A 13,529-nucleotide genomic window follows, 5' to 3' on the forward strand; every position below is an offset into this window, starting at 1 on the left:
AACCTCAGATTCATGAGCACCAAGGTAAACCTTTTCCACACTGCTAGGATACCTAAGATTCCAGGTGTTTGCGCACCTGGGAAAGGCCTGGGTGTTGATGTACATATAGATTTTATTTGGACTTTGTTGCTTTGTGCTCTGGTGGCCATTTTTGAGCTTTAATCAAATATAGACACCTATGGAAGGAGTGGAGCTTTAAACTCCGCTAAAAGGAACACAGAGGGAGTTGGTTGAGGAGCACAATTTTCTAGATAAGAGATGACCTTTGCAGATCCCTCCAGTCTGAAGACTGTATGATCCCATGCACATCATCTGTCTAGACAGGAAATGTGGACTCTGCTCTTGCTTTTCTTGCTACAAAATGAGAAAGAAGTACACCACCTAAAGGTGGATTCTAGAAACTGCTCAGCGTGAGCCAGGAAAAATAATCAAAACCAAAACAAAACGAAGGAGCAAACATGGGCTGAGAGGAGTGCAGTTGTAGAGTCCTTCCTTATACAGAACGTTCTTCAAAAATCTGCATTTGCTTTTGTTCTGATCTTCCAAAGCAGCTGCAACTCTAACAGGCAAATGCACAGTCCTCCATTCATTCATCTCTCAGAGAAGCTCATGGGACAAGAAAGCTGAATCTTCCTTTGAGGACTGGGACAGAGACCTGGGAAGGTAAGCCAGCTGCCCATGCCCACACACTAGCCAGGCTAACATCAGCTGTTAGCTGGTAAGAGGGGCTTGAACTTAGTGCCTGTGCCTGGATGCTGTCCCTGAGCTCTTTTTTTTTTTTTTTTTTGGCTCAAGGCTGACACTCTACTACTTGACTTTTCAGCCCGGGGTCACCCTCAACTGTGATCCTCAGATGTCAGCTTCCTGAGAAGCTGAGATTAGAGACATGAACTGCCAGCACCCCATATGGTCTGATCACTAACAAGCCAGAGGGGTGAAGACTTCCCTGCTTGTCCTCACTGCAGTGTGGGCCTCAGACATGATCAGAACCCATCTCTGTGGGTTCCAAGCCTTTCCTCGGCTGTTCCCCACAGAGCCTGAACCCACCTCGGCCATTCTGGCTCCCTGTATTTCTCACCTTCGGCCCTCTGTCCTCCATTTCTGAAACGTTCCAGCTCCTACTCTCTGTCTCAGACATCCAAAGACCCACCCTGAACTCCTGCCAGGAGCCAGCAGCCTGTCCTTCCTCTTCTTTCAGATGTCACTTTCTGCAAGCCGCACCCCACGAGTCCTTCCTGGTTTTCTTGGGTAAAACACAAGTTCGGGTCCCCTCATAATGCGCTGCGTGCACAAGGCCTTGCTCAACCCGGCAGAGCTCTGCTCCCCACAGGATGCCTGGGCGTCCCCCTCCTCCTGGCTCAGGATGGAAAGAGCACGGGGAGGAACACATCTACACCTCAATGGAGGGAGCTTTCTTTCCCCATCTCCTTTGGGGCCTCCAGCCCACCCAAGACATTCAATAGAGGCTTATGAACTGAAGAGAAGCAAGTGTGGGTCCAAGAGATCAGGCCACACACTGGCATGTGGTGTAGTGTTTGGCACCTAGTAGTGGTTCATGGAACATGTATTGACAGAGGTAACATTTCCATGATCTCATTCAAACTAATGAAACCTCAAGTATCTTGGGAATTCTCTAAGAACCCGTGGTTTCGTGCAATGACCATTCAGATAAGGTCTCCCCCAAGCCATCTGTGGCCTAGAATTAATAAGATGCACCTGATGAGGGAAGAGGACAGAAGGCAGGAAGGACAAGAGTTAAGACTTCCAGTCAAGAGAAGTTAGGCAGGCAAGAAAAGTTCTTTCCACTTGTCATGTCTTACAGCTTAATAAGTGACTTAGAGCAGGTCCTTTACAAATAGCAATTTCCCTCCCGCAGTCCTGGAGGCCGGTGAGGACCTGGTCTCTGGCTCTGTCCTCAACAGGGACTCACGGCTGCAGCTTCCCCAGGAGACAAATGCTGTGACCTCACGGTAAAGGGGACAGAGAAGCCAAAGCAATGAGGGACTCGTGTGTGCTTGTTTTACAAGGTCCTCGCTGCCTTCCGTGAGAGCGTGACCCCTCACCTCCACCACCACGCCATCCGCGACGACGCTGCAGCTCATGAATTCTGGTGGAGATGGCCACACCGAGGGGCCCTCAAGCCGGTTCTTCCATGTGATGACCTCAGACCTCTTGAGTTGTCTCCAGACAACTCTCTAGAAACAACCTGTCTCGCCCTGTACACTGCAACTCAAATTGCATCCAGCAAGAGCTCACAGTTCCCTCTCAAATCTACCTGACTTCTAGAAGCTGGGAGGGGAGGAAAAAAAAAATCTGAGGAGCAGAGGAGACTAGGCACTGGGAATCCAAGACGGAGAGGAAGGTGAAGGCTCCCGGTCAATGTGTTCTACACACTTCCACATAACAGTGTAAAATGTGCATTGATTTCCCCTGCTGTCCTCTAAGAGGTCTGAAAGTTGGGGGTGGGGGGAGCCTGTGACTTGCTCTGGCAGTAGGGATTTAGATCCTCACATCCATGAATATTCTTTGAATTCCCAACAGGAGGATGTGGTGGAATGGATAATAGGAAGTTGTTAGAACAGGGTAACATAATATGGCCAGACTTATGTAATAATGTATTATGTAACATGTAATAAAGACCAGAATTTAAGAAGGGCAAGAGGAAAGAAGGCTGGTAACAATCTTTGACACTGAATAATACTTCTGAGGAATTTTTCTCTCTCTGTGTGTAAATTACATCCTTTCATCTCTATTAGCAAAACAAGAACCAAAACCCAGAAGAAACATTTCGCATTCACACTGGAATTGTGGAATCCAAAACACACTAAGATAAACTAGTGCATGGTCCACTTAAAAACACTTTGAGCTCATCAAACACTTATACCCCCTTCTCCTCTAGACACCAAGAATTGGGGACATTCAAGTCTTAATCGCGCACATGAGTTCATGCAAGTCTGAATAAAAAGTAACTCATACATTTGACTTGTAGATTTTAACAGTAGTCATGATCATCTTTTATTGATTTTTATAAACAGCGAATAGATTACATTTATGCTCCATACTTCTTCCCAATATACTTATAGCACAACTCACCAAAGTTCTTCAATAAGTATTCATTAAATCATTTTGTGGAGGCATTGGGGCTAAATCTCTTTTGAGTGAGATTTCAAAACAAATATTCAGAGACCTAAATATCTGGCAATTATTTCCTTCATGATAAAGAAAACATCCATCAGGTTTGTCATTTGGAACTATTTTAAAAGTGCAGTCCAAACAATTTAATTTAAAATAAGTCATGTAAAATGTATCTGCGCATCATGCTTCCCTATCTAGGCACATTCAGAGTCACATTTTTATGTTTCTTAAATAATTCTTTTTAAATGATAACTATCAATATCAAATATCAAACAGCTGAACTGATACCTTTTACAGATTCCAATTTATTTATTCATTAGTATTCATTGGGGATAATGTCCCTAGAGAATAAGGTGTGTGTGTGTATACAGGAAGATGGTAATCTTATTCTTCCTGCTATTTAGTCCATCACTGCCATGCAGCTGATGGAGCAGATTTTTTTCCCCCCATTTAAACAATGCCCTATATTATGAGCCAACACTGAAGAATGAATCACTTGGCAAGCAAGCCACCATCTTTACATTACCGGTATTGCTTGGCTATCCCTTGGTGCTTAGCATCAGCATGTTAAGCTCAGTGCATCTCTCTGAGTGGATGGGGCACTATGAGACAAAAGGAGTACGTCCAGGCCCTGACACCACGCCCCTGGACCGGTGCATGGCATCTTCCATGTGGCCGCTTCACCAGCAGTACACACCAGGCTGATTTTTAATGCTGATTTTACGGGACTGTGTGCAGATTACTTTCCCTTGTTAAAGATCTTTATGAAAACCCAGCCATAGCCTATTCAGCCTTGGAAGACGCCCCCTGGCGTCCGCCGTCACGCTCACAGTTGTTCTCCACGGAGCCGTTGCACTTCCCTTCTGCCATCTTCTTCACATAATTAAGCGGTCCCGACCCCTCGAAAGCGGATGGATTTTTGAACGAGCCTCCGATCCTATCCCACAGGGTGAAGTACTGCCCATAGTTATAGTCAAAGAACAGGTGGTGGTCGGTGTGATGCGCTGAGCCATTAATGAACGGCTTCAAGGCCCGAGGCACACGAAAATCCCCATCGTGAATGGAGATCGTCCAGATATTGACCAGGACGTACAGAGTCAGATAAACCACCTTGTGCAGCGGGAAGACGAAGGGGTAGATGTGGTAAGGCAGGCTCTGGACAAAGCCATCCACAGGGTGGAAGGCGTGGCTTGCAAACGGAGTGGGCACCTTCCAAATATGGTGAGGTTTGTGTATGTTCTGGGGAAGAAAGGAACGCAGCACCATTACTCTCCCCCACCCTGTCCGTTCACCTTCGCATCCTGCAAACAACCTACCTGGAAAATCCTTCTGACACTGGCGGTCATTTCAGACGAGGCTTCCTTCTTTACCCCCAAATAGTAATTTTTTAAAATATAATTTTATTGTCATTATTCAGGTGTTGCAGACCCTCTCCTCCTGTCCCCTGCTTCCACCCTCCGCCCCTGCCCGTAAGTTACATAGGTCACTTCCCATGTAGCACGGACTGAATATCATGTCCACATGTGTTCACCCACCCCCCTCCCTTCCTACGCCCCTTTACTCCTCCTAAAAGGGGGGAAAAGACAAAAAAACTAAACATGAACACCACCAACAATAACAGAAAAACCCACGTTTCCAGTTCCTGGGGCTCATTTCACCAGATAGTATCTTACGTGTTCAGAGGAGTTATGCCACATAGGAGAGAAAGCATGGCCATGTGTCTCTCTGAGCTTGGCCTATCTCACTTAGCATGGTTTGTTCTAGGTCCCTGCAAATGACATCATCTTATTCTTTCTAGCAGATGTATAAACTTCCATTGTGTACATGTACATTTTAGTGACCCACCCATCTGCTCTTGGGCATTTGAGCTGAAATGACCATTTTAAGAACAGCCCCTGGGGACCCACAAAGAAGAGCGGGAACTTGATGCCCCCAGGATGAGGATGCCCCGTGAGGATGAGCCACATGAGAGGAAATCTGTGGAGCTAGAGAAAGGACGCTACCTTGTACAGCAGTCTATGGTGCAGGCCGCGGTGGATGAAGTAGATCAGCATGTCCGTGAAGAAGAGGAAGGACACCACACTACCGGCCAGCTCCACCCAGCCTGGGAGGGCACAGGGACAGTGGAGAGTCAAGGTGTGTGTTCACTTTTTACATACAGGTGGGAGCCTGGGGTCATCCACTGTTCTGGACCCTTCCACCCATTACAAACCATGTTCTGGAATCTGGTCATCTGTACTTCTTTCTCGTATTAAGAATGGAAAGGTTCTTTTTTTTTTTTTTTTTTTTTGCTGGTCTTGGGGCTTGAACTCAGGGCCTGGGCACTGTCCCTCTGGCTTTTTCTGAGTAGGTTAATAGAGATAAAAGTCTCTTGAACTTTCCTGTCCGGGCGGGCTTTGAAACGCGATCCTCAGACCTCAGCCTCCTAAGTAGCTAGGATGACAGGTGTGAGCTAGCAGTGTCCGGTGCTGGTTTCTTTTTGAACTTATATACAAGAACATGAAAATCATACATGCTAATGAGAGCTTGTTTCTTAGAATGTAATGATATGTATGAGACAGAAAAGGCTGGCCCCAAGATGGCTTTATCTCCCTACTTTGCACCAAATGGTTTAAGATTAGCCTTTACTCCTTTGGATCCTAATACTTCCTATACTTCACTGAGTAACACCACCCCAGAGTCGGGAGCCTCCTCTGCACCCTAATCATACTGTTCCCCAAACCACAACTTCCTCCTTTACTCTAAAGTCCAAGTATCACCTTAGCGTTCAACTTTTGTTCCCAAACAATCAACCTCTTGCTCTGACAGCGGGTTTTGGTGCCTATACGGCTGGGCTAACGGCTCAGACGCAGTGGCTCATGCCAGTGGTTCATCCCAACTACTCAGGAAGCCAGGAGAGAAAACAAGCCAGACTCCACCTCAAAAGCAAGTGGGTGTGACGGCTGCCTGCCTGGAATCCCTGCCACACGGGAGGCAGAGATAGGAGGATGGCAGCCTGAGACTGGCCTAAGCAACATGTTCAGGACCCTCTTTGAAAAGCAAGTAGTACAAGGTCCTGAGTTCAAATCCCACTGCTGCCAAAAATGAAAGATAAAGGTCTCAGATCTGCCAGCTACTTGCAGAGCGAGGTGGGGAATTACCGGAGGTAATCAGATGATGCTCCTTCTTACCGTGCGGGGGCTCCCCCAGGTGGTCATAGAGCTTGCTGAACCCTCTGATCTCCAGCAGGAACAGGGAGACCGTGGGGAGGCTCATCCAGGGCAGGGCCCACATGGTGTACTTAATCTCCCTCGACACCTGATTCTGAAAATGAGGTCCCCAAGACCAGAGTCACCAAAACGGCTCAGACAGATGAGAGTAGCATCCTTAATCTGTCTTATTAAGGACCCCCTTCCAAACCTGCTCTACAAAAACTGTAACACATTTTTCTGTTACATTTAAATGAGAACGGAGTAGGAGAAAAAAAACGTTCCTTTTGTGCAGAGCAAATACAGGAATTATCTTAAATTCTGAAACCTTTTCTCCTCACGAAATCTGCAGTCTAAACCTCTATTTTGGGATATTATTTCTTTCATAATGGACCTCCATTCCATTTATTTACTTTCTTCTAACTTCAGTCCTTGGAGAAACTGACAAACAGAGACAGCTAAATGCTGGCCTGATTATAATCAGACTCAAACATGACAGAATTTGAATAGTGTGTCAAAGAAAAATACACAAAGTAAAAACATATTTCCATCTGTGAAAGTTGAACAGTATACCAATAATTACACAGACTAGTGCATTTATTATCCATTGATCACTATGAGAAAAGTATCTAACCTTTGTTGAGGACTGGGTTTTGAAACTACTTAATGGTATCCTATAACTACTTTAATTTGAAAAGCTCACAAGCATTATATTATTATTTTTGACTCTAACAGCAGTCAGAATAGGAAAGACTCTTACCTTTAAAAACTGCGGATGTTTCATTAATGAGTGATCAAACACAAAATAGTAGCTCAGTGTGGCAAAGAAAAAGTAGAGCGCATAAGCGCCAAGATTTGTTACGATCAGGAGACTGATGGTCTGCCGGAGGATGCTGTCCTCTGGCCAGGAGGCTGGGTAGACGTACGGCGTAAAAAAGTGGTAGTCCGCAAGCCCGAGAACAAGGTCCATCTCAGCCCCTAGATGGCAAACCCGGGCGGCAATTATGAGCACACCTACAGTTTTGTATAAATGATGGATGGGGCGGGGCGGGGTGAGGGGAGGTGGAGAGGGGAGGCGTGGCCTCCGTGGTAGAGCACTTGTCCAGAAGGGGGAAGAGGCCCTGGCTTCAAACCCCTGACCCATAACGGACGACATGTCTGCGGCCACCAGACACTCCTAGATGCTCTAGACCCACCATCCTGTTATAATACGGATCAAAGACACATGGCCAGTTTATAGAGCTGACCCAGGATCCATCATTGATGGCCTGTCTGTTCACCCTTCACTGCGCCAACTACAGAGAAAAACATACTTAGTGTTCTGAAACATCTCCTGTGTGGGACTCGAATTTCGGAGCAAAACTGGAAACTGCCTGGCCACATGAGCTTTCAGGCCTTCAGATAAGCTCGAAAAGGTGAAGAACATCCAGGTGTGAACTCAGATGGCCCCTGGAAAGGAGCTGGCTCCCTTTCTCCCTTTCACTTCATTAATGTCTACCTTGGAGACCCTCTTATCTCTGAACAGATAACACTCTTCTTTAAAAAAGAAGCAGTAGCACCGAGATAAAAATCACCTGACATGAGCTCTCCATTTAAAAGCAGATGACTCATTAGTGCATTTTGGCATATTGTCAGAGTTCTCATTTCAGAACATTTTCATCACCATGAAAGAAATCCCATCTCCCAGAGGGTGGGCTTCAAATCTGGGGTGCCTGGGACCCAGGACCACTAGTTCTTAAGGTAACTTGCCACCTGTTTCTGTCCTTAAGATCCCCATAAGGATTTATGGCCCAGCCTCTCCGTTTCTCTTTCCTTCTTCATGCAAACGCTCACTTCAGTGGCCGTTCTTCACGATCAACACAGCGATTCCTGGCATCTGTTTACAGATGCGGCCATTTACATATGGTTAGAAGTTTCACTTTCTGTCCCAGGGGATATCTCCCTGTTTCCCATTGGCTCTTGGTGGAACTGCAATAAGCTGTCACGGGCAGTGGTGGTTCCCACACCGTCCGCCCCGTGGCGCCTCAGAGCCACGCCCCAGCTCTTCCTACGCCCCAGCGCCACACTCCAGCCGGGCATCCCAGCTGTCCGCCAGGCAGCCCTGAACCACGCGGGACATTTTCACATGCGGTTACATCCCAGGTGACACAACAGCAAGAAAACAAATCCGCCCCAGCCAGTACCTGCAGCGTGCACCCCCGCACTCGACGAGCAGCCTGGTTACTGCAGGCAGGGTGAGTCACCAAAGGAGTTCGAGCGCAGACCTGAAACAAAACCACCAAGAACGAAGACTGTGAGGCTGCGGCGGACCCACGGGGGACTGAAGTTACGCCTCAGAGGGGTCACCGCGTGTGCAGCTGTGGCACATGCTACCCAAGGGCTCTCTGCAGGCGTGTTACCCTGAAGCCCCCCAACGGTCACCATGGCCCCTCACCACCACCTACGGAGCATCACAGGTCCCCATTTAACAGACAGGAGAGGACTTCCTGGCGCGCACCTGACTTACACTAACCTTATGATTAGGAGTCTTCTAGAAGCTCATTCTTTTCCCTCCTCTTCTCTATGAATCTGACACACTACATTGCCCAGACTGGTCTCAGTAGGCTCAGCCTTTTGAGTAACTGAGACTATAGATGTCTGCCAACATGCCTGTCCAGAAGAGCTCACCACTTATAGGGAGGTTAGCTCTTTGCATATGGTATGAGTTACAAATGTTTTTCTCTTACTGTGTCAGGAGCAAATACTTGGGCTCAACACTAAATGGTAGGTACTAACATACGCCCGTCATCTTATATACCGAAAACAACTCACAGAACACGTTATGAGGTGGAAAGCCGCATCGTTAGGGACTTTCTCTTGCAGACAGGGGGAGGGGGCCTCGCTAAGGACCACGCATTAGAAACAGGAGCTATCATGCGAAGCGGGAGACCTGAGGGGCTGACTGGGAGCTGATTCTGGGCTGAGCGCAGGTAGAGGCTGGGAGCAGCAGATGCATTCCTCAGCCATGGGGCAGTCTCAGGCACAGCGAGAGGACCGAGGGTGGCGTCCAGGATGACTGGAGTTTAACCCGCCTGAGTGGAGGGGACAGGGAATCCTGGGAGGGTCTGGTGGTCCCACTGGATAAGCAGTGATGGCCTCCGTTTCAGTCTTAAATCCAGCTGCCGGTGGGTCACCTGGTCTCTGAGCCTGAGCAGCTAGACCACCTGTAGATATGCATGTCAGGTCCAAAAGTCAGCCTGGTAAACAGGCGAGGAGCTAAAGCTGAAGCGCGAAGGGGCCAGGACCGTCAAGGGCAATGAACAGCACAGCACAGCAGGTGCCCCAGCCACCGACACCACCGAGGGGTGAAAAGGGCACCGCTGCGCCTCTGACGTTCACTCAGAGTTGAAGGACTGAGCGTCTCCTCCCCTCTGCCAGCACACCTGTCACACACGGAACACGCATTGAACACACTTGACCTGCTACGGTTCCACCTCCGCTGTCCTGCCAGCAGCACTAACCGCTGAACTGCCGCCAGCCCCGATGGCCAATCACACTGCAGACCAGCAGCAGGGGGGCGGGGCAGGGAAGCAACATCCACAGCATGATTTCGATTGTGTACAAATCCCGTTCCCCCAGTGAAGTTAAGATCACCAAGTGCTGGTGCCTCAAACTTGTCAGGCTAAGCCGGGCGCTGGTGGCTCACGCCTGTAATCCTAGCTACTCAGGAGGCTGAGATCTGAGGATCAAGGTTCAAAGCCAGCCCGGGCAGGAAAGACCGTGAGACTCCTATCTCCAATAAACCACCAGAAAACCGGAAGTGGCGCTGTAGCTCAAGTGGTAGAGCACTGGCCTTGAGCTGAAGAGCTGAGGGACAGCACTCAGGCCCAGAGTTCAAGCCCCACAACGTACAAAAAAAAAAAAAAAACTTGTCAGGCTAGCTACTCGGGAGGCTGGGATCAGGAACGATCACCGTTTGAGACCAGCACAGACGTACACACAGAAGACCCCTTCCCAATCAATAGTTGGTCATGCTGGTGCACTCTTGTCATCCCAGCTACGTGGGAAGGTGAGGACAGGAAAATCACAGTTCCAGGTCAGCCCACACAGCAAAGTCCACCGAATTCCATCTGGGGGGAAAAGCTGGGTGTGGTGGCACTTGCCTGTGGTCCCCGCTAACACAGGAAGCATGTGGCAGGCAGACAGGGGTTCAGGTGTACACACTTGGACAAAAAACAAGACCTGAGACCTGATCTCAAAAGGAGCCAGTGTAAACAGTGGGGGTGGAGGAACGGGTCAGCCATAGAAAGCCTGCCTAGCAAGCACAAGGACCCAAGTTCAAAGTGCCAGGACTGCAAAACCAAAACAAAGCAGTCATTAAGTTGGGGGTGCCAGCTACAGTGCCACACAGCTCCAGTTCAATCCAGCACGAGGATAGCAAGGAAGGCCGAAAAGAACTCAAGCGTTAGCTAAGAATCTTCTTCCTGTTTTTATATCACATGTAAGAAAGACCCCCTACCAGCATCTCAGTCCTTCACTTAAAAAAACCCTTTAATTTTGCTTTTACAGAAGTACCACACCGCTGTGTTAATGTGTGTACTCTCTGCACATAACTGCTCTAACAGCAAGCCAGTGCCCGGGGAAGAGAGCTGTCCCCTCCTTTAGATTTTGCTGAATTAAACCTGTTTTCAAATAATGCGACTTGCTGAGTGTAGTAAGGAGGGATCCATGAATATATTATTGCCATTTCTGACATTGCCAGTTAAACAGTAGGACTGTGGCTGTGGCTGGTGATGGTGGGCTTGCCCAAAGACCAGGTGTGAGCCACAGCATCGCCAAAACAAGTCAGCAAAACACTGGGCTCGCAGAGAGTAGCGTAACTGTTTTGCTTAACTTAAAAAAGAATAAATAAGAAGAAAGTGGCGCTGTGGCTCAAGTGGTAGAGCATTCACCTTGAGCTGAAGAGCTGAGGGACAGCGCCCAGGCCCAGAGTTCAGGCCCCATGACCAGCAAAAAAAAGAGAGAGAATAAATAAGTTTTTTCTTTGTTGTTGTTTCGTCTTACTTGCTCATTTATCTGTCTTTGAGAGGAAAAGAGGGAGGCACAGAAATGGAGAGAGAAAGTGTGAACCAATGCAGCCGTGGTACTCAGGGAATGACACCACTTGTGGGTGGGAATGGGAAGGAAAAACGGGGAGAGAGGGAGGGAAGGGGCGGCCTTGTCCAAAAGGAAATGCACTCTTCCCTGGCTTGTGTAAAACTACAACCCTCTGGACAGCATCTTACTACAACAATTAAAAAGTGAAGATAAAAAATAGGTAATAATGCCAGGATCTATTGAGAGCCAGGTATTATTTCAAACTCCTACTTCTTCCCTCCCCATCCCCTGTTTTGGAGACTTGGTCTAGTAAATGGCCCAGGTCGGTTTGGGATCTTCCTGTCAACATTCCACGCCACACCTGGTTTTTAATTTTTTTTTTACCTCATCTAGTTCTGTCCTATAGGTCAATGTTGTACAAGGTCCTCTTTATCAATGGGTAACTGAGGCCAGGGACACTAAAACTGGCTCTGTCACTGACGCAGCTGGGATAAGGGGGCCTGCTCTTCCGGGGGGGGGCACCTCTCAAACACAGGACGGCGCTGACACGACTCCCTCCCCTGCAGGGCGGGGGGCTCAGGCAGCAGGTCAGAGGTCACCGGCTCACCCCCGCCGGGTGCCATCCCTGGGCCCCAGCGGGAGGCGGCCGCTACCCGCCGGTTCCCGGCTCCTCCGGGCATCACCCCACCGTCCTAATCCCGGCGCCTCGCCCAGCAAACACCGCAGGCATCTCCAGGCAGGGTGAGGCCCTGGCGCCCTGGGCGGGAGCCCGGAGGCCACGCCGGCCACTCATCGCGGACCTCGGGGCTGTGCGCCCGCGTGTCCGCGCCGCGCCCGGCCGGGCCGCCCGCGCCCGGGTCACCCGCACAGGGGCCGCCCGCGCCCGGGTCACCCGCACAGGGGCCGCCCGCGCCCGGGTCACCCGCACAGGGGCCGCCCGCGCCCGGGTCACCCGCACAGGGGTCACCCGCACAGGGGCCGCCCGCGCCCGGGTCACCCACACAGGGGTCACCCGCACAGGGGCCGCCCGCGCCCGGGTCACCCACACAGGGGTCACCCGCACAGGGGCCGCCCGCGCCCGGGTCACCCACACAGGGGTCACCCGCACAGGGGCCGCCCGCGCCCGGGTCACCCGCACAGGGGCCGCCCGCGCCCGGGTCACCCGCACAGGGGCCGCCCGCGCCCGGGTCACCCGCACAGGGGCCGCCCGCGCCCGGACACCCGCGCCCGGCCCCTCACCTGCCCCGCAGGCCTCCCCGGCCCGGAGGACGCGGCCGGCCCGCTGCGCGGAGCCCGCGGAGCCCGGCACTTCCGCGAGCCCCGCGGCGCGGCTTCCCCGGCCCGCCCGGCCCCCGCGCCTACCTGGAGGTCCCCGAAGCCCTGGAGGAGACCGCGGGCCTCACCGACCGCCCACGCCGGCGTCCGAGCGCTGGCCCGAGGACGCGAACCTGAAGCCGCGGGCCCGGGCCGGGCCGCCGCGGCCGCCAGCCAATCAGCGGCCAGCGCCATAAGCTGATATGACGGCAGATCGCGCGACCCGGCGGGGCGGGGCTCTGCCCGGTCACGTGAGCCCGCCGGCCACGCCCCCGCGCCCGCTCAGCTCGGGGGTGGGGGGAGCGGGAGGAGAGAACTAGAGTACCCGGATGGTGGCGCGCTGAGATGGAGTCTGAGGTTTAGCTGTGGGTGGCTTTGCTGTACTTGGCTGTGCTGTGCTCTCCCCTGCCCTCCCCATCCCCTGCTCTCCCCTGCCCTCCCCTCCCCTGCTCTCCCCTGCCCTGCTCTCCTCATCCCCTGCCCTCCCCATCCCCTGCTCTCCCCTGCCCTCCCCTCCCCTGCTCTCCCCTGCCCTGCTCTCCTCATCCCCTGCCCTCCCCATCCCCTGCTCTCCCCTGCCCTCTCCTCCCCTGCTCTCCTCCCCTGCCCTCCCCATCCCCTGCTCTCCCCTGCCCTCTCCTCCCCTGCTCTCCTCCCCTGCCCTCCCCATCCCCTGCTCTCCTCCCCTGCCCTCCCCATCCCCTGCTCTCCCCTGCCCTCTCCTCCCCTGCTCTCCTCCCCTGCTCTCCCCATCCCCTGCCCTCCCCATCCCCTGCTCTCCTCCCCTGCCCTCCCCATCCCCTGCCCTCCTCCCCT

General features: G+C 51.6%; 1 protein-coding gene across 1 annotated transcript; it reads right to left on the bottom strand.

The window, feature by feature from the left end:
- Positions 1 to 2,983: 2,983 nt before the first annotated feature.
- On the bottom strand, positions 2,984 to 12,869 carry LOC138810274 (lathosterol oxidase-like). The gene is made up of 6 exons (XM_069997397.1): positions 12,762 to 12,869; positions 8,507 to 8,587; positions 7,084 to 7,301; positions 6,306 to 6,438; positions 5,139 to 5,239; positions 2,984 to 4,374 (listed from the first exon to the last, which is right to left on the bottom strand). Exons 3-6 carry the CDS (start codon positions 7,291 to 7,293, stop codon positions 3,919 to 3,921), a joined length of 900 nt encoding a protein of 299 aa, XP_069853498.1. The 5' UTR covers positions 7,294 to 7,301; positions 8,507 to 8,587; positions 12,762 to 12,869; the 3' UTR covers positions 2,984 to 3,918.
- Positions 12,870 to 13,529: the final 660 nt, after the last annotated feature.

The sequence above is a fragment of the Dipodomys merriami genome, unplaced genomic scaffold, assembly GCF_024711535.1.
Source record: "Dipodomys merriami isolate MVZ:Mamm:240054 unplaced genomic scaffold, mDipMer1.0.p SCAF_103, whole genome shotgun sequence".
Lineage (NCBI taxonomy): Eukaryota > Metazoa > Chordata > Mammalia > Rodentia > Heteromyidae > Dipodomys > Dipodomys merriami.